We start from the raw sequence: 26,361 nt of genomic DNA, 5'->3' as shown, positions 1-26,361 counted from the left end.
TGGTTACGCGGCAAATTTTACTGGCAAAGAATGAAAAGACGATCGGTGTACAAAAAATAATAAAAACAGAAACCTAACACAGTTTAGATGAAATACATTTGACTGGCAAAAATGAAAAATAAAAACAGAAACCTAACACAGTTTACATGAAAATACGTTCGACGGTAAAACTGTTACGAAATCAATCGATGTCGCTCTACAAGTACGAGATGGGTTCCTCGTAGACGGCATCATCGCTGGCATTCGCTTGGCTCGAATCGCAAAGAGGATTTTCGAGCATTCCCACGTTATTTTCATCCCGCACTGTCTCGTAGTCGTGATTGGTGTGAACTCCGTCGGGCGAATACAGGGGATTGCGATAGGAGAATTGATCTTGATCCGAATCACGCACGTCGCCAGTTGACTCGTACAAAGGATTGCGAACCTCTCTCTCTTCGGCTGCCTGACTGGCCACCGACGACAACGGCGCCGGAGAATCGTCTAAAGACGACGGGGGAAACTGTGCCGCGGCGAGGCGGAAGCGTTGCTTTCGCTGCCGACTTCGAAAATAGACTACCGTCGAAATTGCGATCAGCAAAACAATTGCTATGCCAACAATGGCGATAACAATAATCCACGTTAGGCTAGATTGAGGCCCAATTTTAGGCGCTTTTTGAGGAGTTGGCGGCGGTGTTGAAGGAGGGGGACGGCACGCCCCTGCACCAATTTCGTACGGCATCGACGCGCTTGGCTTTATCTTGCATAGTGCAACTAAAACTGTCTTAGGGAGCACTGGTTCGTTGTTCACCAGAGCGACGAAATGAACATCAGTCTTTGCTTGGTTTATGTGATAATGGCCGACGATAAACACTTCTGAGACAGAATCGTTGAGATTGTCTTTAACCCAGCGTTCCCAATGTCGATCAAAACTAGCATCTTCGACGGTCTCAGTCGCAAAAGTAACGGAAGCGATGTGTTCGTTTATAACGCAAATAGAATTGGCTGAAGAGGTGATCACAGGAACGCATGCCGTTTGACTCGGACATGCGTCGTTACTGCTATTGCACGCTGTCGCTGAAAACGAACAAACGTCTCCGGTGTAATCAGTAGGGCAGGCGCACAGATAATCGTTGATTCGATCCTCGCACGTGCCACGCGTGCAAGGCGCCGAAGCACAATCATCGACATTCGTGCAGTAGGACCCCTCGTAGCCAATCGCGCATTGACAAGTAAAACCGTTCACCAAGTCGACGCACTCACCGCCACTTCCGCACGGATTTGACGCGCATTCGTCCACATTTTCGCTGCAGTCCGATCCAAAGTATCCCGGCTCGCACGTGCACGTGTAATTATTGATGGCGTCGATACACGTGCCGTAGTTGCACACTTTCGCGTTCGTTTCTAGTTGGCTACGAGTCGACGTCGACGTCGCGTCCCAATCGATCTGCACGTCGCACTCGTTGTCTTCATCGCAACCACCGCTCTCCGTCTCGCTATAACCGGGATTGCACACGCACGTGCTCGTCGTCTGACTGAGTCGCCGACACGTTGCGTTCGCGTGACAACGAGCGCTTCCTGTCGCGCACGGATCCGTGCGCTCGACGTCGATTGTGAGCGTCAAGAAGGACGACGCCGGCGGATCGTCGCTATCGGTTGCGAGAATCTCGATTGCAAACGAGGACACCTCCACGTAGTCAAGACTTCGATTAAGGTAGAGCATAGTCTCGGAAGAATTTGCGACGACCAAATAGAAGTCTTCGGAGCCTTTGACGCCGTTCACCGAGATAAGTTCGTAGGATATGTCGGAGTCTTCGTTCTCCGGGTTCTCAGATGTCACAATGCCAATCACATCACCGATGTGAGCGTCTTCGCGCAGGGTAGTCTCTCCACCGTCGATGCTGACGTTCCTCGGCGGTTCGTTTATATCGGTGACGTTGAAGAAAAAAACGTGGCTAAACGTCGACGGTGGAGTGCCGTCGTCAAAAACGTTGATAGTCAAATTGATCACCGGATGGTCGAGACTCTCGAAATCGAAGCGAATAGGCCGAGCAACGATCAGCTCAAAATTGGCATTGTCGATCTAAAAGGAACAACCGTTTAATATTCTGACTCCTTTGGAACCGAAATGACTTACCGTGAAAGCGCTTGCCAAATGACCAGTCAAATTGAAGTAGTACGTCTGGCCACGATCCTCGTCGACCGGAGACAGCGTTCCCACGACGGCGCCTACGTCCAAGTTTTCAGGCAACGACGTCAGGCCCGTCAAAACGATATCCGTAATCGGATCGTTGACGTCGACGACGTTGACGACGAACGAATGGTCGAGACTGAGCGACGGATTTCCGTCGTCGCTGCATCGCAGTATGACCCAAATAGACCGCGTTTTCTCGTAATCTATGACGGCGTCGTTGGCAACGATTAATTGCGAAGTGATTCCGTCGTTTGTGAGAGTGAAATATTCGGTCCCGTTCAGGAGGCGACATGTGTGCGACTGATTCGCGTCCGGATCGATTACCGTTAAATTTGCAACGTTCGTTCCGGCGGGACTCATCTCGGCGATTTCGTCCTCGCGATACGACTTGATTTCCGTCGGCGGCTCGTTTACGTCGAGAATGACAACGGCGATATCGTTCTTAGAAGAATCAAATAGTAATTATTGAACATATCCTGTTGGGTGACAAAGGGTTTTTTTACCGCGTAGCTGAGAGATGGTCGTCCACTGTCGGTCGATTTGACATTGATTAGAATCTGGCTCTCTGTTTCGTAGTCGAGATTTGCCCCGCTGGAAACTTTCAGCAGACTTCCATTGATGTAAAACCGAGCTAAAATCAAATGCTGTCAACCAGAAGTCAATCACTTATCTCTTCCCTTACGTGTCACTTGAGTGAAAGTATAGGTGTAATTCTGGCCTCTGTCTTCATCTTTCGTCTTCAGGAATCCCACCACAGTGTCACCGGGAGAATTTTCTTTTACGCCGTTGCTAACAAAAATGACGTCGGTCGGCTGATCATTCTCGTCTCTGACAAAAACTGTGACATTGTTAACGACGCTCATAGGTGGCGAGCCGTTATCGACGACAGTCAAGGTGACGACATACGACGACGTTTTCTCAAAGTCGAGAACAGCCGTCGTAAACAAACCGGAGCCATTGAGAACAAACGGAGAAGAGCCCTTACGATCGAGAATAAATGTAAGGGACTGCCTCCGGTAGAACTCGTTGTCGGGATCAAACGAAACGACGCTACCAACGAGACTACCAGGAGGTAGATTCTCCCTGACAGTATCGATAAGAAGTCGAGCCGGTGTTGGCGACTCGTTTACGTCTGTGACGAAAACGTAAAAGGATTCGCTGCGGAAAAGCGCCGGGCTTCCGTTGTCAAAGCAACGAATCTGAGATCAATGTGAAACGTTAGAGCGAAGTGAGTGCGAAAAGCACGTTGACTATATATATACCTCGATAGAATAGTTTCTTTTCTCTTCGTAGTTGAGACTACCGTTGCCCACGACTAATGTCAATCCATCAAGAATCTAAAGAAGAGGCTAACGGCTGTGCAAGGTACACCTAACTAAAATTCTGTAGGGACCTCGAATACGTCTGAATAAATCAATAGAATGCACGAATGATTCTGTCGATCTGAGTTCTCGTTATCCGGATCTTCAACCGAGAACTTTCCAATAACAGACCCCTTGATGCTATTTTCGGGAATCTGCAAAACAAGTTATAGTGTACGTGAAACAACAAAGCATGCACCGTTCTTACCTCGTCGTTGTCTAACTTGATGTTCGAAGGAGCCTCGTTGACGTCTGTAACATTGATGGTCACATTGACAGTAATCGACAAACCTCCAGAATCCGCAGCCACGACTTCGAGAATGTACCGATTGACGGCTTCGTAATCGAGCGCAGTTCCGTTCAAAACAGATACGACGCCAGTCGTACTGTTCACTTCAAAAATATCGCCTGCATTACCAGACGCATCTGGGCTAACGCGAAACGTATGCGAATCATTGAAGTCTTCGTCTTCAGCAAGCAGTTGCCCAACGAACGTTCCATCGGCGCTGTTCTCCGGCACCGAGCCTAGTCCGCTCAAGCGCACGCCGCTTGGGCGATCGTTGACGTTGAGTACGTGGATTTGAAAGGTCTTCGTAATGTATAGTCCACCGCTGTCCGTCGAGCGTACGATCGCTTTCCAAATAGGATTGACTTCGAAGTCGAGACTGCGTGTCGTTATCAGTTCGTTGCCACGAAGTACGAAGGGATAGTCGACGGGCAAAACTCCCTCAAGCGAATAGTTGAAGAACTACAAAACATGTCAGGATAAATGCAATAGGAATTTCGATCCATTAATTGATTTACCTGTACTGCTCGGACTTCATTGTCTGGATCCACTGTGGAGAAGAAAGCCACGGTCTGGCCAGGCGGTTCGTTCTCTTTGACAGAGCCGCCGGCTAGTTTGATATCTTCTGGACGTTCGTTGACGTTCAAAACGTCTACGACGAATTCCTGGTCGTTGGATAGCGGCGGATTGCCGCTGTCTCTGCAACGCACAACGATGGACCACGAAGAGTTTCGCTCGTAGTCTAGATCGGATATGCCAACCTAACGAAAGACGTAAAAAGCAGATATTAATTAACGGTCGACGGTGTTTTACCTGTAGAGTATTGTTTGCCACAACAAATCGTCCTTCAGCATCTTTAGCGGCAAAGCAAACGTGACTCTGCCATACACCGCGGGGGCCCAAGTTATCCGGATCAATGACGGTCACAACCCCGATACCAGTGCTCTTAGGAGAATTTTCGCGTATCTACATGACCAGAACATAATTGGAAAAGTCAAATGAAATGCTCTCTCCTTACGGTCAAATTAGAAACCGAGATGCTTGTAGGGGACTCGTTCACGTCACGAACCGTAATCACAAACGATTCGTCGAGGAACAGAGGCGGCGAGCCGTTGTCAGTCGATCGGACGGTGACGTTGTACTCACGCTGCACTTCAAAATTCAAGTTCGCGCGAGGAGACGTGTAGATGCAGTCGCCCTTGACAACGAAGCGCCCGCCAGCATCGTTGATCAAAACGTACGTGTGATTGTGCGAAGGATCCGCGTCGTCGGTCGTCCAACATCCAATAATTTCGTCGTTTAAATTTTCGAAGACGTCGGTGCCGTCCAGGTGAATGCCCTATACGCAAAAGTTGGATTTTTCAAGGGACGAGTCCTCGAGATATATTCTCACGTGCGGAACGTCGTTGACGTCGACGACATCGACCGAGAAACGACGAAGTAATATAGAGCCCACGGAATCGGTTACGCGAACGATGACGTCATTCTCGGCGTCATCTTCATAGTCGATGGCTCCAGCGACAGATAGCATCGACCAGCACATCGTACTGACTCCCTAAAAAAAGAGACTTACTCCCTTACGTAATGTCCCCTTTATACGCACTAGTATATCTGTCGAGTTCTTGCATGTGACTAAGCCCAATGAGAATCGTCCGGCCGCATCGTCATCCAGCTGTATAGTCATTGCATCGTTCGCGTCGTAGTCGTACGACACAATTTTTCCGACGACGGTTCCGTGAGGAAAATTCTCCTTGACTCGAGGTTCGTCGTCGTCAAAGGACAGTTGCCCAGAATCGTCCGTTATATTGACTCGGAAAGGAGCCTCATCAACGTCAAGCACTTCAATAGTAAAGTGGCTAGAAATCTAAAGAAGAGCAAAGAGCTCAAAAACCAAATACCTTTGCACTGTGTGACGTTCTTACCGACAAAGAAGGATTACCGTTGTCTCTAACCTCGACGGTGACACGATGCACTTCTCCCGTCTCATAATCGGGAGGTATCGCTATTTCTAATCGACTCCCATTCACCATAAATCGTCCACCGTCGTCATCAAGTAGCGGAAACGCGTGACTCTGCGACGAATCCTCGTCTGAAGCCGACAGCCGTCCGACGACAAACCCACGAGGCGCATTCTCGTAAACGTCATTGTTCGACAAAACGAGTCGTCTCGGACGATCGTTTACGTCCGTCACGCGTATCGCGAGCTCGTAGTCGAGCGAAAGAGGCGGCACTCCGTTATCGGTTACACGAACGGTGATACGATGCACGGTCGCATTCTCGTAGTTCAAAACGCACTCGTCGCCGCCGTCGGCCAGGCAACGAACGTTTGATGGCGCTACTTGTACGTCATTGCCTTTGAGACGAAATCGGCCCTGGGCGTCGTCAAGTATTGTGTAATTAAATGTTTGGCGAGGCGTTTTTAAATTGTCCGGGTCGCTCGTCGAGAGAGAGCCCACCTTAGCTCCCGTGCCGCTGTTCTCCGGTATGGAATCGCGGTCGAGTTGAACAGACGTCGGATATTCGTTCACGTCATTGACTTGAATACTGAACGTTTTTGTGACAGACAGAGGGGGCGAACCGACGTCGGTCGACTGGATTACGATTGTGTGTTGCGTCGCAATTTCGTAATTCAAAACGGCCGATTTTGACACGTAGAGTTTGTTGCCGACGACTACAAATCGACCGCCGGCGTCGTTGACGAGAGAGTAGGCGTGCGCCTGCGACGCGTCGTCGTCAACGGTAACGAGATCACCGACCAAAGCGTCCTTCGTGTTCTCGTCAATACGAGTCGTCGAAAGCCTTATGTCCTATCAAGAATAATTATTTGGGACGTGCTAGCAACGTTGGAAATCTTACTCTAGGCTGATCGTTGACGTCTACGACGGTAATATTGAAGGACACAGAAACGAAAAGTCCAGCATTATCCGTAGCGCGGACAATGATTCGATGACTTCCTTTGCTTTCGTAGTCAAGAGGCCCGGAAATAAGAACATTTGTGGAGCAAACCGTACCCCCCTAAAGATATGAGAACAGTAATACCGTCTTCAATAACTCATTAAAAACGGCCTCACAGAGGTTGTGCACGTGGCTGGTGTTGACAATGAGAACTTATTTCCGGCGCTGTCGTCCAATGAAAATTTCAGCGCTCCCGGTTCTTCGTCTTTCGCTTCGACGATTCCCACAACCGTCTTAGAAGCGCTATTCTCGTTCACTTTCGGCGAATCGTCGGTAAAAGACAACTGACCGCCCGTATCTTTGAAATGAATCGAAACGGGCGGCTCTTTCACGTTCAACACCTCAATAGTGAAGTTCTTCGACATCTGAGAAAAACATCCCAAAAAATCTTAGCAACATAGACTTGGTAAGAGTAATGCTTACTGATTTTGCCGGCGACCCATTATCCGTCACTTCAACTGTTACGCTGTGTGACGTGCTCGTTTCGTAGTTGGCCGACTTGGCCTTCAACAGTTGTCTCCCACTCAGCTTGAATCGTCCGCCGTCATCGTCGGTCAGCCGATACGTCAGCCTATCGGCGGCATCTTCATCTGTCGCGCTCAGCGTGCCCACTAACGTGCCGACAGGCGCGTTTTCCTTCACCTTGAACGTATCGAGCGACAGATCGCGAGGCTGATCGTTTGCGTTCGTCACGGCCACAGTCAGGATCGTATCGCGATGCATGGGCGGACTACCGTTGTCGGTAGCGCGCACGGTGATCTGATGCGATCGCGCCGCCTCGTAGTTGATCTTGCACTCGGCGCCACCGAGAGCGAGACAGCGCGCATTCGATAGGGCAACTCTGACGCTGCCGCCGACAATCTCAAACCGACCACCGGCACTGTTAACGATCGAATAAGCCAACGTTTGACGAGGAGATTTCAAGTTATCCGGATCGCTGGCGGAAAGCGTGCCAACAACCGTGCCTTGAGCGCTGTTTTCCACGACGCTATTTCCAGAAAGAGCAACGGCATTCGGCGCTTCGTTCACGTCCGTTACCCTGACAACGAACTGTTTATCCCGCGAAAGCGATCCCGAGTCAGTCGACCGAACGGCGATCGTGTATTTCGTTTGAATTTCATAGTTCAAGTTCGCATTTGCCGTCGTCTTGAGCGTCGCGCCGTCGACGTAGAAACGACCACCTGCCGTGTTCGTCAACGTGTACACGAACGTGTCGGCTGGATCGTCGTCGACCGTCGTAAACGAGCCCACTATTGCGTTGTTTTTATTTTCGACGATGGTTGAGCTTGACAAAGCGACGTCGCTAGGACGATCGTTCACGTCGATGATTTTGACGGAGAATTTAGCTGTCGTGAATAGACTGCCGGCGTCGGTCGCTCGCACGACTATGGTCAACTGGGGGTTCAATTCGTGATTGAGAACGCCGTTGACAAGTACGGGAACGGTGCATTTCGTCTTCAAATTCTACACAAAAAAATTGAACAACTAAGGAATATGCAAGCCGAGAGTCAAGACCATCATGAAAGGTTTCGGTGCGTGACTTTGTGCCATGCAATTGGGGTGAGAAAAGCATATGTGGGGGGCCCCATCTCCTTCCTCCCTTTGCACTTACATTAACACTGACAGGCGTGCACGATAAAGCGCTTGTTTTCACAGAGAACCGGTTCCCAGCCGAGTCGTCGAGACTGACAAGAAGTTTTTGAGTGGCGTCCGGATCGTACACAACCAACGTTCCCACAATCGTTCCTATAGCCGAGTTCTCGTTGACTTTCGGCGCATTATTGGCGAACGACTGCTGGCCGCCCGTCGACGCGAACGAAATGCTCACAGGCGGTTCGTTCACATTCAAAATTTCGATTGTGAACGATTTAGACGTGTTCATAACCGGCTTCCCGTTGTCCGTCACCCGAACCCCAATCGTATACCTCGTCGTCACTTCATAGTCAATAGACCCCGATGCAGCTCGAACAACTTGATTGGTTTTCTGATTTATCTCAAATCGACCAGCGTCATTGCTTAGCTCGTAAGTCAGCGTTTGGCCAACGTCTTCATTGAAGGCCGACAGCGTTCCTATAACCGTCCCAGAGGGAGCGTTTTCTTTCAAAACGTAGCCGGACAGCAGAAGATTTCTCGGTCGATCGTTCACATTTCGTAAGCGAACCGTAAACGTCTTGTCGACGTATTTCGTCGGCGAACCGTTGTCCGCGCTTCGCACTTTGATCGAATGCGTTTGCAATCGTTCGTAATCGAGCCAGCAATCGCTTCCGCCGTTCGATAGGCATTTGACGTTCGATTTCGCTACTTGAAGTTGATTGTTTACGACTCGAAACCGGCCTCCCGCGTCGTCGAGCAGCGTCACCGTGTGCGTCTGCCCACTGTCCGGATCGGACGTCGTGAAGTCCCCTAGGACCGTCCCGGTGCCACTGTTCTCATCAACGTAGAAATTAGACAACTACAACAAAAAGAAACTTGGTACTTCACATTTTAGATAGACTTAAAGGTTTACTGATATCCCAGTGGGAGTCTCGTTCTCGTCAATGATATTGATTGTAAAGGAGGCGTCTTTATAGAGACCCTTGTTGTCGGTACTGCGAATTGTTACGGAGAAACTAGGCACAAACCCAGCGTAAATAATGAAATGAAGACACCGCTAACCTACGTACGTACCTTTTAGTAGGACTTTCGTAATTGGGAATATAGTTGATCAGAAGTTGATCTCCCTTTAGCTTCGCTTTCCCTTGAGCGTCGTCTCGCAAACTGTACGTGTGCGTATCGCTCGGATTCGGATCCGTCGTCGTCAGAACGCCGATGACGGTGCCCACGCCCACGTTCTCCGTGACAGAAGAAGACGATAGAGATATCTAAACTCAAATATCATAAAGTTCAAATTTTAATTAAGACTTGTTACCTTGGTCGGCGGTTTGCTAATTCGAGAACACCAAATCGTGTCGTACGGTTGCCATACACCCGACGCCTTGCACGTGATCGTCGTTATCGCGTTCGGCTCCTTGTAGCCGCTCGGACAGGCGACCGAACACGACTTCTCGTACGTCGTCCCGTCGTTGCACGCGAACGTCGGATATTTGCACGTCGTGCCGAGAATCGCGTTGCTAGGGCAGTAGGACGCCGACGGCGCGCCGCAGTCGCGACGACGACACGTGCGACCGTCCGAGTTCAAGAGGAAGCCGCTGTTGCACAAGCACGTGCCGCTGTTGCACTGATGCGCGCAGCCGCCGTTCGCCAAACCACACGACTCTGAGTCCTAAAAAGACTTCAAGCCTGTTTCAAGAAACGACTAGGAACTGACCTTCAGAGAGGGGCAATTCTGTCCTCTGCATCGCTTCGTGAGGATAACCGTTCGAGAACGCTCCCTCGAACCGACGGCGCACTGAGCCGAACATAAGCCCCAACCGCCCCATGCACTCACCTGGTGGAAAATGCAACACGTAATAAGAGTGTATTATTGGAAAATTGACTCGGGTCTTACCGTGCAGTCTCTGTCGTCCGCATATGACGTACACGGTCTCGAAGCATCGGACGATCCGCACGAAGCACCCCCGCACTGAGCCGACTGCGTTACGCCGCGATAGCGCTTTTCCTGACCGGCGCCGCATCGATTGCTGCACGACGACCACGTCGACCAGGGACCCATGACGCAGTCGATTCTCTGCAATCCCGTGCAATCTTTCGACTCGGAAAGGGCGGGACACGGATTGCCGCCGCAGCTCGGCGACGTCGTTGTGGACCGAGAGCGAATGCTAAAACGAAAATCAATGACTTGTTCGAAGCGAATCATAGGTGTAGATCCTACCTCTTTCCCAAATTGCAGTCTTTCGAAGAGCAGCCGGACCACGCGCCCCAAGCGCCTACGACGCAATTGACGGGGCAGCACGTGCTGCATGGGGCCGAATCGACCAACGAGGGACAGGCGTTGCCGTTGCACTTCTGCGCAACGGTCACTCGACGAGTTCGAGTCATCGTTCCCGAACCGCACACTCGATTGGTCGGTTGACAACGCCCGTAGGCGGACCACTGACCGACCTAAGATTATACAACTCTTAGAGAAAATTTGAATTAAAGAGCGTCGTCTCACTTGACAATTGACGTTCACTTCTCCAATGCAGTTCTCCGTTTCGTCCGTCGGACAAGCCTGGCCACCGCAGACGAGATTCGCCGTCACGGTCACCTTTCGCGTTCGCGTTCCCTTTCCGCACGAGTTACTGCACGCGCTCCAACTGCCCCACGTGAACTGGCAGTCCTGCGGACAACAGGGGCCCGACTTCTTCTGCGTCTCCTTCAACGCCGGACAGGCCGCTCCGCCGCACGACGCGTCGACGACGATTTTGCGTTCGCGCGTCTGATCGATCGTCGTACCGCACGGAACGCTCGACGGCGTCCAACTCGTCCAATCGCCGACGCTGCAGTCGACGGGGCAGCACGCAATCGAGCACTTGCGAACCTCGCTGCCGGGACTGCAAGATCCGCCGCAAGACGCTTTGGTGATGACGGTGCGCGTTCGAGTTTCCGTGCCGGGACCGCACGTTTCACTGCAAGCTCCCCAATTACCCCACACGCTCAAAACGCAACTGAGAAATAAAAGATAAATTGATTATTAAAATGTCTTCTAAAATTAGAATCGGTTTCGTTTACTCCCACCCGTTCCAGGTACACGGTGCACCGCACGATGTCGATGAGTTGGGGAGAGCGATTCTATTCCCTCGCGACGAGTGCGTGCTTTTTCCGCGCCGAATAAGCGCTCGCGTACGCGCGACGTCGACTCTCTCACAAGATCTACTGTCCGCGCTCGTTTCTTACTCGATCGTGCAGTCCCGCGTCTCGACGTTGTCGGACAAGTCAGAACAGCCGCCCGATTTCGTTTGACGACGAGTTTGCGTTCCTTTCGACGCTCCCAAATTGCAAGTGCAGCTCGACCACGTCGACCAGTCGCTCGTGGTGCAGGGCGGCGGCGGCGGCGGCGGCGAGCGTCGACGTCGCCGAAACCAAATGCCATCTGCGTCGTCCGCTATCAACAGGAGGAGAAAGAGTGAGCCGAAAACGAGTAGCGATCGACCGGCGATCATGTCTAGAGAGTCTCCCGAGTGTGATATCAAAACCCCGCGATATAGGAGAACTAATCTAAATGAGATGGGTCACGAGAGTGCCACGCGCAGTTGTGTTGACGAAAAACAAGGAGAACACGGCGTTCACACTGTACGACCACGTCAAAATTGACTACAGATGGGAAACCCAAACGACTATTCCTAACTCAACGAAGATCTGTTTTCTGACGAATGCACGCCGCATACAGTACTCCCTCTATCCCCAAAAATCCCCCTCCCCCGTCTGACCTTACTCATACTCAACGACCTGTCCCGGTTTGATCTTCTGATTCCCAAAGCTTCTCTCAAAGAGCGTTGTGGGTTGAAGTGAAGCCGGACGAGAAAGTCGACGTACAGCATTTCGTCCGTCTCGTTATTAGACTGCGCTGTGTGAAGTCGGTCACGAGAGAGTCACACGGACGTGCGGCTATAAACAAAAAGAAGGTTTGCATGTAAACAAAAATAAGACGAATATTCAGTCAAGAAGCACGAGCTCCACTCTCTGACATCTATACCGTAATATTAACGCTTTGGTCATGATTCTAACACTAGCATAACTGGGTAACATTTTTGGTTCATCCTCTAAAGATTCAGATCGGAAAGCTGACGGATCACGTGACCCGAAGTTCTTCTATGGACACGCGTGGTCCACGAGGAAGCCGAAGGGGTCTGGCTACGCAAAACTATGTCATAAATCAGCTGCACGTACTAAATTTGGTAGAAAGCGTAAGCATCGACTAGTACAAGCAATTCTCACTTGCCGTAGTAATCGCACAGTTTCTGGCACGCACACTATCCCTGCATTCAAAATAACGCGTCAAAAAAAATGATACGCCAATCCGCTAGCAAATCTCACATGGCTCGAGACAACAAAGAGATCACGTGACTGTGGAGAACTAAGGCTTCTTCCGGGCATCCTCGTCTTTTCGAGTCTTGCTTCGCTCGCTAGAGAGCCGTAATTCGTAGCTCTTTACAAACGGAGGCTGTAGAGCACACGGCAAAATCTTATTAGACCATGAATAGATACCTAACGGTTCGCTCTCGTCCTCTCAGTGGCGTCAGCTTCAAAATACAGCATGGCACTAACGACTGCGCCCACACTCCACAGGCTTTCGACAGAGCTGCTTTCGAGGAGTCCTTCCCAGGACGCATGCGTGCAATCCACAGCAACAACAAAACAACAACATGCAGCGTGGACAATCTGATCGCAAACGACTGACGCGCCTAATGCAGCCCGTGCAGCGACCTCAGCGTGATCTTTCGTCGTAGCTAATTCGGGATCTTTGATCTGTAATTGGCCTAACCGGAAAAATCGCCCCATTCGTCGCCCATCGCGCGCCGAAACACTGGGGTGAGCACACTGAGTGACGTCAGTCTAAAGCACTTCCAAAACAAATGTACAAATTAGACCATTGTTTAATGTTAGCCCAAACAATAAGACATTTCTTTTTACATGATATCATCGATAGTGAGCTGAGCGCAGGTGATGGTCTTCCTACACTGTACTACAGATTTGTCAGCAGCTCGATAAAAATAACAGGATCACATAAGGAAATGGCACCATAAAATGTTTTCAGCTTAAGATGTTGAGTATCTCAAGATCCAAAGCTAAAATAAATTTCACAATTGTGTTTTTGCTTGCACCAGCAGCAACAGACAAACGTGTGAAACAAAAGCACTATAAAACGTAAGCAAAACAACAAAATAAAGCAAGATAGCTAGTTTTAAACCGTACTAGTTTCTTCCCTAGCAGACGTCTGCCCTTCTTCTGCCTCCGCGTATTCACCCACAGATTCGTCAGACGGCTCCGTAGCAGCCGTTTCGTCTTCGTTTGACTGAGTTCCGATGAATTCAAGTTCAACCTCATTCAAAATCGGAGTCACGACACTTTCTCCTTCCTGCTCTTCGGAGAATACCGGAGATCTACACAATTAGCTTCCGCATTAATTCTATTAAACACTGAAAAAATTTGCTTTTGCCTGCTGTGGCCTCCGAGACGCTTACGCACCCTCACCACCACCACTACAATGACAGTGACAGTGACGACAACAATAACGGCTCCCACGACGACGCCAACAGTCGCACCGCTAACGACACCGGTGTCTACCGCGAGAGTTTTGCCAACAATGTAACAAACGGAAACGCTGTCTCAAATATTCGTCACTTACTTGATCGGGTCAATGGACACTGGCCAGAAGAGGAACAGACGACAGTGATGTGAATTGTCGATGTGCCGGTCATTGCAGGCGTGCCGCGGTCTGTTGCTGCTATTGTCAGCTCGTAGGAATTGTACGTCTGAGCGTCCAACTCTCGAGCCACAATCACAACGCCAGTCGACAAATTGATAGCAAAGTAGTCCTGTTCCGTTTGAAAGGAAAAAACAATTTCTCCCTTTAGACCTAAAAAATGGAAGTTAATTAAACATTCAAGCGCGCATTTTTTGCTACTGTAAACCGGAATCGGCATCGGTGGCTTTGACGTTCATAACTCTGTGCCCAGGACTCTCTCCCAGAGTAACCTCAGCTTCGTATTGGTCGCGACTAAAGACGGGCGCATTGTCATTCGTTGAGCAAACGAGTTGGGTCGAACTGACAAAAACAACGACATCACTTTTCTTTTCGTGAACGAAATTTACAGTAAAAGTGAAGGTAGTATATAAAGCCATTGATTAATCAAAAGGGGAGCAAGAACCTTCCTAATTGAAAATGCAGAATCGGTTTCGTTTACTCCTACCCTTCAAGGTAACGCTGTGCCCCCTCTCCCCCTCTCCCCTTCCATCTCGGTCTTGCGCGAGCGCTTTTACTCAACCGTACGTGCAGTCTTGCGTCTGGACTTCGTCCGACGTGTCAGTACAGTTGCCCAATTTCGTTTGACGGCGAGTCTGCGTTCCTTTCGCCGCTCCCAAAGCGCAGGTGCAGTTCGACCATCTCGACCAGACACTCGCGGTACAGGCGCGTCGACGTCGACGGCGCCACAAGAAGCCATCCGCATCATCCGCTGTCAACAGGAAGAGAAAGAGGGAGCTGAAAACGAGGAGCGAACGACTGGCGATCATGTCCAGCGAGTCTCCCCGAGTGCGATAAAGACCCCACGGCGTAGGGAAACCAATCAAAATGCGACGGATCACGAGAGCGCCACGCGCGATTGTGGTGATGAAAACAAGGAAACCCGAATGGCTATTCCCAAGGTAACGATGATCTATTTTCTGACAAACGCACGCCCTTGATCGGTCACCATAAAACCCCCCTCCCATGTCTGACCTTTCTCCTATTCATACATTCGGGAATCTGTATCCTTTCTGTTTTCTCATTCCAAACTCTCTATCGAAAAGCAACATGGAATAAAGTGCCGCCGGACGAGGAAGTCGACGTACCGGTACGGCATTGGCTCGTATTAGACAGCGCCACGCGAAGTCGGTCACGACAGTCACGCGGACGTGCGACTCTAAACAAAGAGAAGGCTTGCATGTAAACAAAAATAAGAACATTCCGTCAAGAAGCACGAGCCCCACCCACTCTCTGACATCTACACCGTCTAATAAAATCAATAACGCGTTGGTCTTGATTCTAACGCAGACGCAACTGGGGGAACTTTTCGGCCTATCCTCTAAAGACCCAGAGAGGATTTTGAGCTCTCGCCTGCACAGCTAATAACGGATCACGTGACTAACGCAAGTTTCCCTTCTACGAGGAAGCCGAAAGGGGTCTGGCCACGCCATCATAGATCAGCTGAACGTATTTAATTTGGCAGAAAGCGTAAAGCGTCTACCAGTGTACCAGCAATTCTTACTTACTGGAGTCCACGTCGTGATAACGCCGTAGAAATCGCACTGTTGCTGGCAAGCACACTATCCCTGCATTCAAAATAAAACATCAAAAAAATGATACGTCAATCTGCTAAGCAAATCTCACATGGGTCGAGACAACAAAGGGATCACGTGACTTCGGAAAACTAGGGCTTCCCCGTCTTTTCGAGTCTTGTTTCGCTTGCTAGAGATCTGTCACTCGTAGTTCTTTACAAACGGCTGCTGTATAGCATGTAGCACTGCAAAAGTGTGTAGACCATAGGGTTCGATCTCGTCCTCTCAGTCGTCAGCTTCGAAATACAGCATAGCTAGGCAAGGCACGAATGCCTGCGCCAACACTCGAACACTTTCGAGGAGTCTCCTTTTCAGGACGCATGCGTATAATCCGCACAACACAACAGCCGAGACAACAAACAGCACCGGCAATCTGATTGCAACGACTGGCACGCCTGATGCAGCGCGTGCAGCGACCTCTTTCACGAGGGTTCAAGCGTGATCGCTTGTCATTTCAATAATTCGGCGATCTTTGATCTATATTAGGCTAACCGGAAAAATCGTCTCGTACGTCGACTCTTCGTCTCGGTCTCCTTGTAGCGGCAATATGGAGAGGAAGGGGCGGCTGTTCAGAACAATAGGCCCGTGATTAAAATGGTCTCCGTCGGTCCAGGCAGTGCCAAGAAGAAGAGTGCGGTTCCGCGAAACGCCCTCCCTTTTACCTGGAACTAGAGCCTCCCACTAAGTCTGCTATCCTGCTGCGAATTTTAGTCCCTACATCGGCTCTGAGTGGTCATATCAACGCCTCCCGCGGCACCTGTACGTACGTGGTGAAGTTATAGTGAAATCGTCATCGCCGACTCTCTGATGGGATGGCCGCCAGCATGTCCAATCAAACGGAAATGACGCAACCAGGCGGCTCGACGACAGAACAGCAAAGGGCGGACTCGACGTCAGAACAGCAAAGGGCGGCCTCGACGTCAAAACAGCAAAGGCCGGCCAATCATAATCATAAACAACAAGGGCGGCGTGTGGCCCCTTCATGGTCCTGTACCTGCCATTGGATTACGCGCATTCTGCTGTTCGTTATTGTCACGGCATCGCTTTGTGCAAATCGCCTGTCGTTCGCGATTCTCGTCGCCCAGTTTGGCTTTGATCAAAACGACACGAATGGCACTGACGTCTCTAAAGCCGAGGTTCGTTTGCAGTCTGACGACGTTTTCTGGCTACTTCTTATCGCCGTATGCGTACCGTACGCCCTCAGTCTTGTTCGTTGCACGTATAGGGGTCTGGCGATGTTTAGAGGAATAGCCTACTCGTGGCCAGAGTGGCGCAAAGTTTTGGTGGTACGTGGGTGCAGGTCATCACGTGTGGCGCTCATTGTTGTGTTCCGCAGGGACTTCTCTTCAGTGCCGCAGAGGGCTTCTTAGTTGCAACTTTCGTTTATGTGATTGCTCCGAAAGCGGCAAGTATTGCAGAAGTTGTAGTTCTACCGTCGCTTGTCATTCTATTTCCGGTTTTTCTCACACTTGTGAACAGTTTTCGTAAGAGGCTTAGTAGTAGAGACAGCGTTCCGAGTAGCGTTCCGAGTACCGCTGAGGAAAGACAACCTCTAAATGAAGAGGATCAAAGTGGAGACCAGTCCACTAAAATTTGCACTCCAACTAAAGAAGTCTCGACGTTCACGGTGTTGTCGTTCATAATTGGTTTGCCGATCGTTTGTCTCCTCTTCCTCGGCCGATTAAAATGGTGGGTGATAGCTGCAATATTCTCAGTTATCTGGTCGCCGTCTTTACAGACGTGGACACTCGGGGAAAGAGAAAATCACGGCAATGATAGTGAGGAACGGCGGCAGTCGCCAAGATGGATGACGGGCATTATAAACGGTTTGTCTAAGCTTGTCATCGTGATTGTGTCTGCTGTGGCACTGCGGACTAATTTGCATAATAGGCCGATATCTGCTTTGTCCTTCATCAGTAGCGAATTGCAATATGTTGCACCATTTGTCGTTGCCGTTGGCTCAAGTCTTGGTGCCTATCTTCTATCATGGCTTTCTCTTAGACTGCAAATGCAATTCTTCGGATTTTATTTTCCTCTTCTTGCTTCGTCAGCGGCGTCACTTGGTTTTTTGATTACGTGCAATTTCAAAGACGATACTTTTAACGCCATCGACGAGAAGTATTGCGCCAAAATCAGTGCTACTGACTTTGCTGGTCTCGTTTTACTACAATTGTTTGAGCTCTTGGTGATTCTCATTTATGCAAACGAACGTTTAAAGACGTATGCGCTTATCAGGGAAGAGAAGTTGTTTATACAGCCGTGGTATACCGGTCCTTTTGTGGGAGAAACCCTTCTTCTGAACCTAAAAACAAAAATGAATTTTTCTGATCACAAGGAATCAGAAAAGGAAAAAGTCACTGTTATCATCGCCTCTACCATGTACAAGGAATCGCAAGACGAACAAAAAACGCTCTTCAAATCAATTCAAAGGATTTATGAGAAACAGAAACGCTTGCCAAAGGAAAACACAGACTACCAATTCCAGTGGCACATTTGGTTTGACAATGCTACAAGAAAGAAAGGTAGCAACGATTGCATCAATAGCTACGTGAAGACACTGCTAGAAATTTTCAAAGAAAAAAATGCAACTCTTAAGTCGAAGCATGTGCTCCCGTACGGCTTGCAAATAAAAGTTGAGCTTGGAGGCGGTAGCGGTGGCAATTCAAATTTCCCTGTCGTCATTCACCTAAAAGATACGACCAAGTGGAAACAAAAGAAGCGCTGGAGTCAGGTCATGTACATGCAATACGTCCTCAATTTTTTCTGTAACTCTGGTTTGAATAAACTTGACAAAACATACGTTTTGACAACGGACGGCGATGTCCAATTTGAGCCGGAAGATGTTGAGATTCTTCTCGATCGCCTGAACATGGACGAGAGAGTGGGAGGCGTGTCCGGTCGAGTGTATCCGGAAGGGAGCGGCCTCGTCGTTTGGTATCAGCAGTTCGAGTACGCGGCCGGTTACTGGCTTCAAAAAGTCGCCGAGCACGTGTTCGGCACCGTCATGTGCTCTCCGGGCTGCTTCAGCGCGTTTCGAGCCAAAGCTTTGAGAGAAGTGTTGCCGGAGTACAGTAAAAACGTCGACGAAGCAAGCGACTTCCTGAAGATGGACATGGGTGAAGATCGTTGGCTCTCGACGCTACTCATACGCAAAGGCTGGAAATTGGACTACGCTGCGTCGTCAAAATGCATAACAAAATGCCCTGAAAGCTTCGACGACTTCTACACGCAGAGGCGTCGCTGGATCCCGTCGACGTTGGCAAACATATTTCACCTTGGTTCAGTGTCATGGCCGACTTTGAAGAGTAACGAATCTTTTACCTTTTTCTTCCTTATATACATGATGATTTTCATTTTCTCGACGATGATTGGTCCAGCGACGATTCTTCTCGTCATGGCTGCCGGCCTTGAGTATTCACTTTTATCAACGGAAGATAACCGGTACGTCGTGCTGATAGCCTCTCTCACCGTTTTCGCCTTTATTTGTCTCTTCTACGTGTGGGTGTGCTTCTATTGCTGTCGAGATACTCAACTTTTAGTGGGTAAAGTTTTGACATTTTTATTCGCTTCTGTTATGGGAGCCGTCCTCATTGGGGTCATTCTTCAGGTGATACACGGACTGCAGTTCAATGGCGTGACGCCTACGGATCATCCTTTTATAATAATTCCTCCCGGCGGCGGTAGCCCAAACGTCTCTTCTGTTCGCGAATCGATTTCGCTACTCGGCAACTCTTCTTCTAAAATCGGCGACAAGCTTTCGTCTGTCGCTATTCCCATCTGGTACGTAGGAGGGATGATTTCTATTTTTGTCGTGGCGGCTCTGCTGCACATCAGTGATTCCTTCGTGCTTTTCAAGGGGCTTTTGTATCTGTTCTGCTTGCCGTCTGGATATATTCTCTTGACAGTGTTCGCCCTGTGCAACCTTACAAGTCAGTCGTGGGGCACGAGGGAAAAGTCAAAGCAAAGTGAAAATGACGGCAAAACACTTAATGTCCGTTTCCTCGAAGGGTTGGCTGTACTAAGAAAGTATTGCTGTTTCTGCTTTCAAGACATAAATAACGTCAGACGGATAGACGCGGAAAATGTCGGCGTCCAAACAGTCACGATAGAAAACAGAGAGACCGGCATACAAGTAGAAGAACAGGTTGGCAATGAAGATGAGTACAAAGAGCTTCAGCTCGTGAGAAATATCGGCGTCCAAACAGCCACGATAGAAGAAGGAGAGACCGGCACACAAGTAGAAGAAGCTATGGAACAGGTTGGCAATGAAGATGAGTACAAAGAGATTTTGACAGACATATCGACTGAAGAGCTTGAAGACGAAGAGTTGACATTTTGGAATGAACTCCCCGAGAGCGTCGATGTGAAAGTCAATAACGCTCAAATGACGCAAACAGCCACGGAAGAAGCTTCATCAAAGGCTCAAGCAAAGCTCAAGGAAAACCTGAAGAAGCTTCGTTCATACTGGCTGTGGCTTTTCACAGCGGCCAACACGCTGTGGACGGTTCTGATGGTCGTTGTGGAAGTCCATCCTGGGCTCGCAGTACGCAGTTCGAACGCCCTCGGTTCAACCTTTCTGCTTGTCTACGGCATTACGTTTACCCTCCAATTTTTCGCCTGCGTATGGAATCGATTTGAAACGCTGATTCACTATTTGTCACGACGGAATCCCCAAGAGAGTTTGTTCGACCGCTGTCGCTGCGGTTGCAACCAAAACTGAACGAATCCTTGAAGAGTCTTTCGCTGCATTTAGTAGTACTGTATGTGCTGTTCACAGTTTTTTGCTCAGACACGAGTCTTTGTACGTTGTTTACCATTTTTATAGTTGTCAAGCTCGCCTTGCACGCAGTTGTTAGAACGAATTCAAATACTGTACCTGAATCCGTTGTGACTCCGTATATAGCTTTGTCAGACTGGGTCTCTGTAGACCATTCGAAGCAACCTGACTCATGCCAGACCCCAAAGGAAAATTTTTACTTTTCTAAGATGAACGAGCGTTGGAGTCTGTCCAGTTCCAATACTACTAGTACTAGGAATGATTATTAGGTTACTTCAGCTGCTGGCGCCTCCATTTCTCCTACAGGAGGGCTGAAGCGAATTGACTGCAAAGTTGACTAACGAAATACAAAGAGAACCTGCTGAACGCTCTATGTCCTGTTGCAAGAAAGAAAGAAAGAGGAAAAGAGTGGAGGTAGGAAGCGAGAGGGATCGCTCATGGTCAGGTGGCCGGCTAGGAGATCTCGTCACTGGACGAGAAATGGCAGTTCTTCACTTCAGTACGAGTCCTTTCCGTTCTATTACTGCGATCTAGCGGTCATTTGTAGCTATGCTGCTGTTTACAAGCTGCCAGACTGAGGCCAAAGGCTGCCTACACAGAAATTCCTATTGGGATTTCAGATTCACTTCGAAGAAGAGAACAATCCTCAGAACACTGACAAGGGTACGCAGCGCGTAGGTGACGTAAGAAGCACGTGCACTCCCTCGATCCCAAAAGAATCCCCCTTCCCCGTGGGGTAAAGTCAAGCGTCACACGGGCAGCTCTAAACAAAGAGAAGGCTTGTATGTGAACAAAATAAGACTCCTCTAAAGACCCCGAGGGATTCGGAACAAGACAAAGGGATCACGTGACGCTGGAGAACTAAGGCTTCCCTCGCCTTTTCGAGTCTTGTTTTGCTTGCTAGCGAGCCGTCATTAGTAGCTCTTCACAAATGGCTGCAGTAGAGCTCGTCGCTACGCTGTAATAGTTAATCAGACCATGAATTTAGATACCGAACGGTTCGTTCTCGTACTCTCAGTGGCGTCAGCTTCGGAACAATCAGATACATGGCACGAACGCTTGCGCCTAGACTCTAACGCTTTCGAAGAGTCTCTTTCCCAGGACGCATGCGTACAATCCACAGCAACAACCGACACAACAACAGCACGAGTCTAACAGCACGGGCAATCTGACCGCAAACGACTGACACGCCTGATGCAGCGCATGCAGCGACCTCTCTCACGAGGGTTCAGCGTGATCTCTCGTCATTTCAATAATTCGCGATCTTTGATCTATAATTGGCCTAACCGGAAAAATCGCCCCATTCGTCGCCGCTTCGCTCGCGCGCAAATGCGCGCCGATTGCCCGCCTTCTCCATATGGCCGCTGCAAAGGAGCCGGGGACAAATAGACTTGATCTCCCTGAGTGCAGGCTAAAGGAGCCGTGCACGGTTCGTCCGCCCTTTTACCTAGAATAGACGCCCCCCACTCTAACAGTCCCCCGCGCTGTTGAGTCATGTTTGTACGCCTGCATCGACTCTGATTTGTCATATCGACCCTAGCTAGCTCCCCACTTGTGAAAATTAATGGCATCGTCGTACGGAAGTACGGAGTCTACAACTCACAGTGAATGTAGGAGAGAGCTAACAGAGGACTCGTCCTCAAACCAGCATCATGAGGGTACACGTCTCATTGGAAATGCGGAGGCAGAGACCGATCATGACGATACCACACGCTTCTCTTGTTGTTCCTGTTCCTGTATGGGAGATGTCACCTGTCAGTGGATTGCACGCATTTTGCTGCTCGTTCTCGTCACAGTGTTTCTTTTGGCAAGTCGCGTGTCGTTCGCGGTTCTCGTGGCGCAGTTTGGCTCAGAGCTAAACGACACGAATCGTACTAACGTCTCTGGCTATGGCGGCGACGAAGTTCGTTCGAAGTCTGGCGGCGTTTTCTGGCTACTTCTTATCGTCGTGTGCATTCCGTACACCTTAAATCTTCTTCGCTGCGCGTATCGGGGTCTAGCAATGTTGAGAGGAATAGCCTACCCATGGCCGACGTGTCGGGAAATTGCTGTGGTATGTGGGTGTGTACGTCATCACGTGTGGCCCTCTTTGCTAATTTGAATGTGCTCCTTAGGGAATTTTTTGCAGTATTGTAGAGGGTCTTTTCGTTGCTGCCCTCGTTATCGTGATTGCTCCGAAGATGACAACTGCTGTCGAAATTGCGGTTCTACCATCAGTTGTCATTCCAGTTCCGATTGCAGTTAGTCTCGGGCACGCAATCTGGTTCCAAAGGTCAAAAAGAACAAAGCCCGGGCCAAATTTGACAAATCCTGACATCCAACGTGAACGTGAACAAGGAGATCAACAATGTTTTTCTACTGCAATCCGTGCTGTGTTTGAGTCACGGCCTGGTAGAGTAGTACTTCTCTTTCTTTTTGCTTTACTTGGTGGGACTGCGGCCGTTCTTCTCGTGGTGGATTATCGCGAACAGGAATGGTGGGCCGTACTAGCAGCCGCCCTTCCCTTCTCACTTATCTGGTCTCCGTCTTTGCAAAAGCTTGCAGCCCGTCCCGAAAACTTTAAAACAAAAAAGCGGTCGGCGCGATGGATGGCGGGAATTATAAACGGAGTTATAAAGCTTGTCTCCGTGATTGGGTTTGCCTTTCTGTTCTGATGCTATTTATCGTACAGAAAAGACAGCGGTTTGTTTTGCCCGATATCAGTACCGAATTACAGTATGTTGTACCTTTTCTCGTTCTCCTTGGCTCAAGTCTATGCGCCTATCTTCTACTTTGGCTTGCATTTCGAACCAAAATGCATTTTGCTGGAGTTTATATGCCTCTTGTCTTTGCCTCGCTTGCATCAATTATTCTACTTCATTATCCGTCGTTTCCATGTAGCACGCTCAATGCGACCATGGCTGCGAGATACTGCGACAAATCGAAGAATAAATTCGTTTGAATAGCACTTACTTTTTTGGCAATTGCTGAGCTCTGTGCAGTTGTCACTATTGCAGCGTGTCGTCTGACGACACATCCACTTGTCAGAGAGGAGGACTTATTCATACACCCGTGCTATAACGGTCCTTTTCTAGGGCAAACTGTTATGCTAAACCTGAAAACAAAGCTAGATTTTTCCGATAAAGATAGACTAATGAAAGACGAAATAACTGTCATCATCGCCTCCACCATGTATCGTGAAACACGAGATGAGCAAAAGACACTCTTCTCGTCAATTCAGAAGTTGTATCAAAACCAGAAACATTTGCCAACAAACAGAGACGTCAACGTCGGCAGTTACAAGTTTGAGTGGCACATTCTTTTTGATGATGCCATAGAAAAAAAGACCAGTCGCTGCAATGAGTTCGTAAAGACCCTTCTTGATGTTTTAAAAAAAAACGAGGCAAAACTTCTGTCACGGCACGAACTGCCGTACGGCTCGCAGATAAAAGTGCTGCTGAAAGGCGACGACGATAGCAATCCGTCTTTTCCCGTCGTCATTCATTTAAAAAACACGAGGAAGTGGAAACAAAAGAAGCGCTGGAGTCAAGTTATGTATTTGCAGTACGTCCTCAATTTCCGGGCTGAAATCAGGTGCGAAGAGAACCACACGAAGTGTCCGAAAAGCTTAAGCATGAAGAAACGTACGTCTTGACGACGGACGGAGACGTTGAATTTAATCCGGAAGACGTTGACATCCTGCTCGATCGCCTGAACATGGATGCTAAAGTGGGTAGCGTGTCGGGTCGAGTGTATCCTGTAGGAGATAGTCCCGTCGTATGGTATCAGCAGTTTGAGTATGCCGCCGGTTACTGGCTCCAAAAGGTTGCCGAGCACGTGCTCGGCACTGTGATGTGCTCTCCGGGATGCTTCAGTGTGTTTCGCGCCAAAGCTTTGGCCGCCGTTCTGCCGGACTACAGCAAAAACGTGAAAGAAGCGAGTGACTTTCTGAAGATGGACATGGGTGAAGATCGTTGGCTTTCAACACTGCTTATACGCAAAGACTGCGCTATTAGACTACGCCGCGTCGTCAAAATGCAAAACGAAATGCCCTGAAAGCTTCGACATTCTCTACAGGCAGAGGCGTCGCTGGATCCCATCAACGTTGGCAAACATATTTTACCTAGGCTCAGTGTCCTGGTCGACATGGAAGAAAAACGAAGCGTTTAAAATTTTCTTTGTCTTTTATGTAATTGTCTTCATTCTTTCGACGATCATTGGTCCCTCGACCATTCTTCTCGTCATGGCCGTCGGTCTTGAATATTCGCTTGTGTCAGTGGCGGAAAACCGGTACGTCATAATGATCGTGTCTCTTTACGTGTTCGCCTTAGTCATCTTTTTCTACGTTTGGGTGTGCTTCTATTGTTGCGAGAAAACACAACTTTTCGTTGCCAAAGTTTTGACGTTTTTCTTTGCCTTTGTTATGGCCGGCGTCCTCATTGGGGTTGTCCTTCAGGTGGCAAGCGGACTGCAGTTCAAGAGCGTGTCGGCGCCCACAGCTCGTCCTCTCATAATAATTCCTCCAGGCGGACGTCCAAACGTCTCTTCTGTTCACGAGTCGATTTCGCTCCTTGGAAATTCTTCTAGTATCAGAGACAAGCTTTCGTCTGTCGCATACAGCACGTGGTACTTGGGCGGGATGATTTCCATCTTTTTCATAGCGGCTCTGTTGCACATTAGTGATTTCTTTGTGCTTTTCAAGGGGCTTTTATATCTGTTCTGCTTGCCGTCTGGATTTATTCTAATGATGGTGTTTGCTTTGTGCAATCTTACGAATCAGTCCTGGGGCACGAGGGAAAAGTCAACGAAAAGCGACGATGACGGCAAAACACTGTATAGTCGTTTTCTCGAGGGGCTCGCGATTTTAAGGAAGTACTGCTGTTGCTGTTTTAGTAAAGACGCCGGCGTCCAAACTCTTAGAGACGATGACGTCCAAAGTTTTAGAGACGTAGGCGTCCAAGCGCAAGGTTTTAGAGATGTGGGCATCCAAGCGCAAGGTTTTAGACACGCCGGCGTCCAAATGACGGAAACGGCAGAAATGCAGAACTGCAACCGTGAAGGTGATGGAAACCAAAATGGTAGAAACGACGACGAAGACACGCTCTGGCGAGAACTTCCTGATGAAACGCAAAGTTTCAGAGACGCCGGCGTCCAAACGACGGGAACAGCAGCAGAAATTCAGAACTGCAACCGCGACGGTGAAGGAAACCAAAATGGTAGAAACGACGACGAAAACGGCCTCTGCGAGAAGTTCTGGCTAGAACTTCCCGAGAAAATCGACATAGAAGCGGAAACAACAGGGAGAGTACCAAGAAGCGCTGAAACAAAGCTCGAAGAAAACCTGGAAAAGCTTCGCTCCTACTGGCTGTGGATTTTTATAACGGCCAACACGCTGTGGACTGTCCTGAATGCCGTATTGCAACTTCATCCTGTGCTCATGGTTCGCAACTCAAACGTACTCGGTTTGATGTTTCTAATTGTCTACGGCATTACGTTTGTCGTTCAATTTTTCGCCTGCATATGGAATCGATTCGAAACACTGATCCACTATTTGTCACGACGGAATCCCCAAGAGAATTATCAAAACTGCTGTTGCCACCGAAAGTGAACAAATCATTGCCGAGTCTTCGGTTGCATTCAGTTCAATGTGGAATATTAAGACTCAGTATGTGCTGATCACAGTTTCTTTCTGCCCAGACACAAGTCTTTGAACATTATTATTAGTTGTCAAGCTGGCTTTGCACGCAGTACTTATGATGATGCACGGAGACATTCGTTAGGCATGAATTCAACTACCTGAATCTGTTGTGTCTCTGTTTCTAGAGAATAGCTTTGTCAAATTGTGTTTCTAGACCCTTTCGAGGTGACCTGGCTC

At 49.1% G+C, this 26,361-nt stretch overlaps 4 protein-coding genes across 5 annotated transcripts; 2 read left to right on the top strand and 2 right to left on the bottom strand.

The window, feature by feature from the left end:
- Window positions 1-9: 9 nt before the first annotated feature.
- Window positions 10-11,906, bottom strand: LOC136197067 (protocadherin Fat 4-like). Its single transcript, XM_065986751.1, has 25 exons — window positions 11,588-11,906; window positions 10,866-11,358; window positions 10,584-10,813; window positions 10,260-10,530; window positions 10,080-10,199; window positions 9,681-10,034; window positions 9,440-9,633; window positions 9,279-9,381; window positions 8,385-9,224; window positions 7,196-8,236; window positions 6,889-7,137; window positions 6,674-6,832; window positions 5,740-6,624; window positions 5,421-5,681; window positions 5,211-5,372; window positions 4,836-5,156; window positions 4,631-4,783; window positions 4,336-4,578; window positions 3,740-4,279; window positions 3,564-3,686; window positions 3,433-3,507; window positions 2,853-3,369; window positions 2,674-2,801; window positions 2,114-2,611; window positions 10-2,059 (listed from the first exon to the last, which is right to left on the bottom strand). Exons 1-25 carry the CDS (start codon window positions 11,851-11,853, stop codon window positions 197-199), a joined length of 10,089 nt encoding a protein of 3,362 aa, XP_065842823.1. The 5' UTR covers window positions 11,854-11,906; the 3' UTR covers window positions 10-196.
- A 1,599-nt stretch (window positions 11,907-13,505) lies between these two features.
- LOC136197132 (uncharacterized) lies at window positions 13,506-15,871 on the bottom strand. 2 transcript variants are annotated; one of them, XM_065986843.1, is made up of 9 exons: window positions 15,783-15,871; window positions 15,665-15,724; window positions 15,245-15,315; window positions 15,132-15,191; window positions 14,685-15,076; window positions 14,326-14,459; window positions 14,040-14,270; window positions 13,851-13,974; window positions 13,506-13,794 (listed from the first exon to the last, which is right to left on the bottom strand). In XM_065986843.1, the coding sequence occupies exons 4-9, from the start codon at window positions 15,144-15,146 to the stop codon at window positions 13,596-13,598; spliced, it is 1,095 nt and encodes a 364-aa protein (XP_065842915.1). In that variant the 5' UTR covers window positions 15,147-15,191; window positions 15,245-15,315; window positions 15,665-15,724; window positions 15,783-15,871; the 3' UTR covers window positions 13,506-13,595. The 2 variants fall into 2 exon arrangements, with proteins under 2 accessions (XP_065842915.1, XP_065842914.1); XM_065986842.1 differs by lacking the exons at window positions 15,132-15,191; window positions 15,245-15,315; window positions 15,665-15,724; window positions 15,783-15,871 and having other exon boundaries at window positions 14,685-15,126.
- Window positions 15,872-16,511: 640 nt separating this feature from the next.
- On the top strand, window positions 16,512-20,554 carry LOC136197073 (chitin synthase-like). The gene is made up of 2 exons (XM_065986755.1): window positions 16,512-17,016; window positions 17,067-20,554. Exons 1-2 carry the CDS (start codon window positions 16,543-16,545, stop codon window positions 20,448-20,450), a joined length of 3,858 nt encoding a protein of 1,285 aa, XP_065842827.1. The 5' UTR covers window positions 16,512-16,542; the 3' UTR covers window positions 20,451-20,554.
- A 1,515-nt stretch (window positions 20,555-22,069) lies between these two features.
- Window positions 22,070-26,278, top strand: LOC136197250 (chitin synthase chs-2-like). The gene is given in 4 exon segments (XM_065986975.1): window positions 22,070-22,560; window positions 22,622-24,069; window positions 24,114-24,500; window positions 24,502-26,278. Coding segments are annotated over 3 exon segments (2,457 nt in total). The 5' UTR covers window positions 22,070-22,560; window positions 22,622-23,592; the 3' UTR covers window positions 26,095-26,278.
- The last annotated feature ends 83 nt before the right edge of the window (window positions 26,279-26,361 follow it).

The sequence above is a fragment of the Oscarella lobularis genome, chromosome 17 (assembly GCF_947507565.1).
Source record: "Oscarella lobularis chromosome 17, ooOscLobu1.1, whole genome shotgun sequence".
Taxonomy (NCBI): domain Eukaryota; kingdom Metazoa; phylum Porifera; class Homoscleromorpha; order Homosclerophorida; family Oscarellidae; genus Oscarella; species Oscarella lobularis.
This window is presented reverse-complemented; position numbering and strand designations above follow the sequence as displayed.

What these genes read in the sequence shown, in the direction of transcription:
- LOC136197067 (XM_065986751.1), bottom strand. Translation starts at nt 11,853, where the DNA reads ATGATCGCCGGTCGATCGCTACTCGTTTTCGGCTCACTCTTTCTCCTC. An exon ending in AGACTCCCACTGGGATATCA is followed by an intron (nt 9,225 to 9,278) that starts GTAAACCTTTAA and finishes TTTTTGTTGTAG; the next exon opens with TTGTCTAATTTCTACGTTGA. An exon ending in TGGCAAACAATACTCTACAG is followed by an intron (nt 4,579 to 4,630) that starts GTAAAACACCGT and finishes GTCTTTCGTTAG; the next exon opens with GTTGGCATATCCGATCTAGA.
- LOC136197132 (XM_065986842.1), bottom strand. Translation starts at nt 15,124, where the DNA reads ATGGGAGGGGGGTTTTATGGTGACCGATCAAGGGCGTGCGTTTGTCAG. An exon ending in AGCCACCGATGCCGATTCCG is followed by an intron (nt 14,271 to 14,325) that starts GTTTACAGTAGC and finishes TCCATTTTTTAG; the next exon opens with GTCTAAAGGGAGAAATTGTT. An exon ending in GTGTCCATTGACCCGATCAA is followed by an intron (nt 13,975 to 14,039) that starts GTAAGTGACGAA and finishes CTCTCGCGGTAG; the next exon opens with ACACCGGTGTCGTTAGCGGT.
- LOC136197073 (XM_065986755.1), top strand. Translation starts at nt 16,543, where the DNA reads ATGGCCGCCAGCATGTCCAATCAAACGGAAATGACGCAACCAGGCGGC. An exon ending in AGTGGCGCAAAGTTTTGGTG is followed by an intron (nt 17,017 to 17,066) that starts GTACGTGGGTGC and finishes TGTGTTCCGCAG; the next exon opens with GGACTTCTCTTCAGTGCCGC.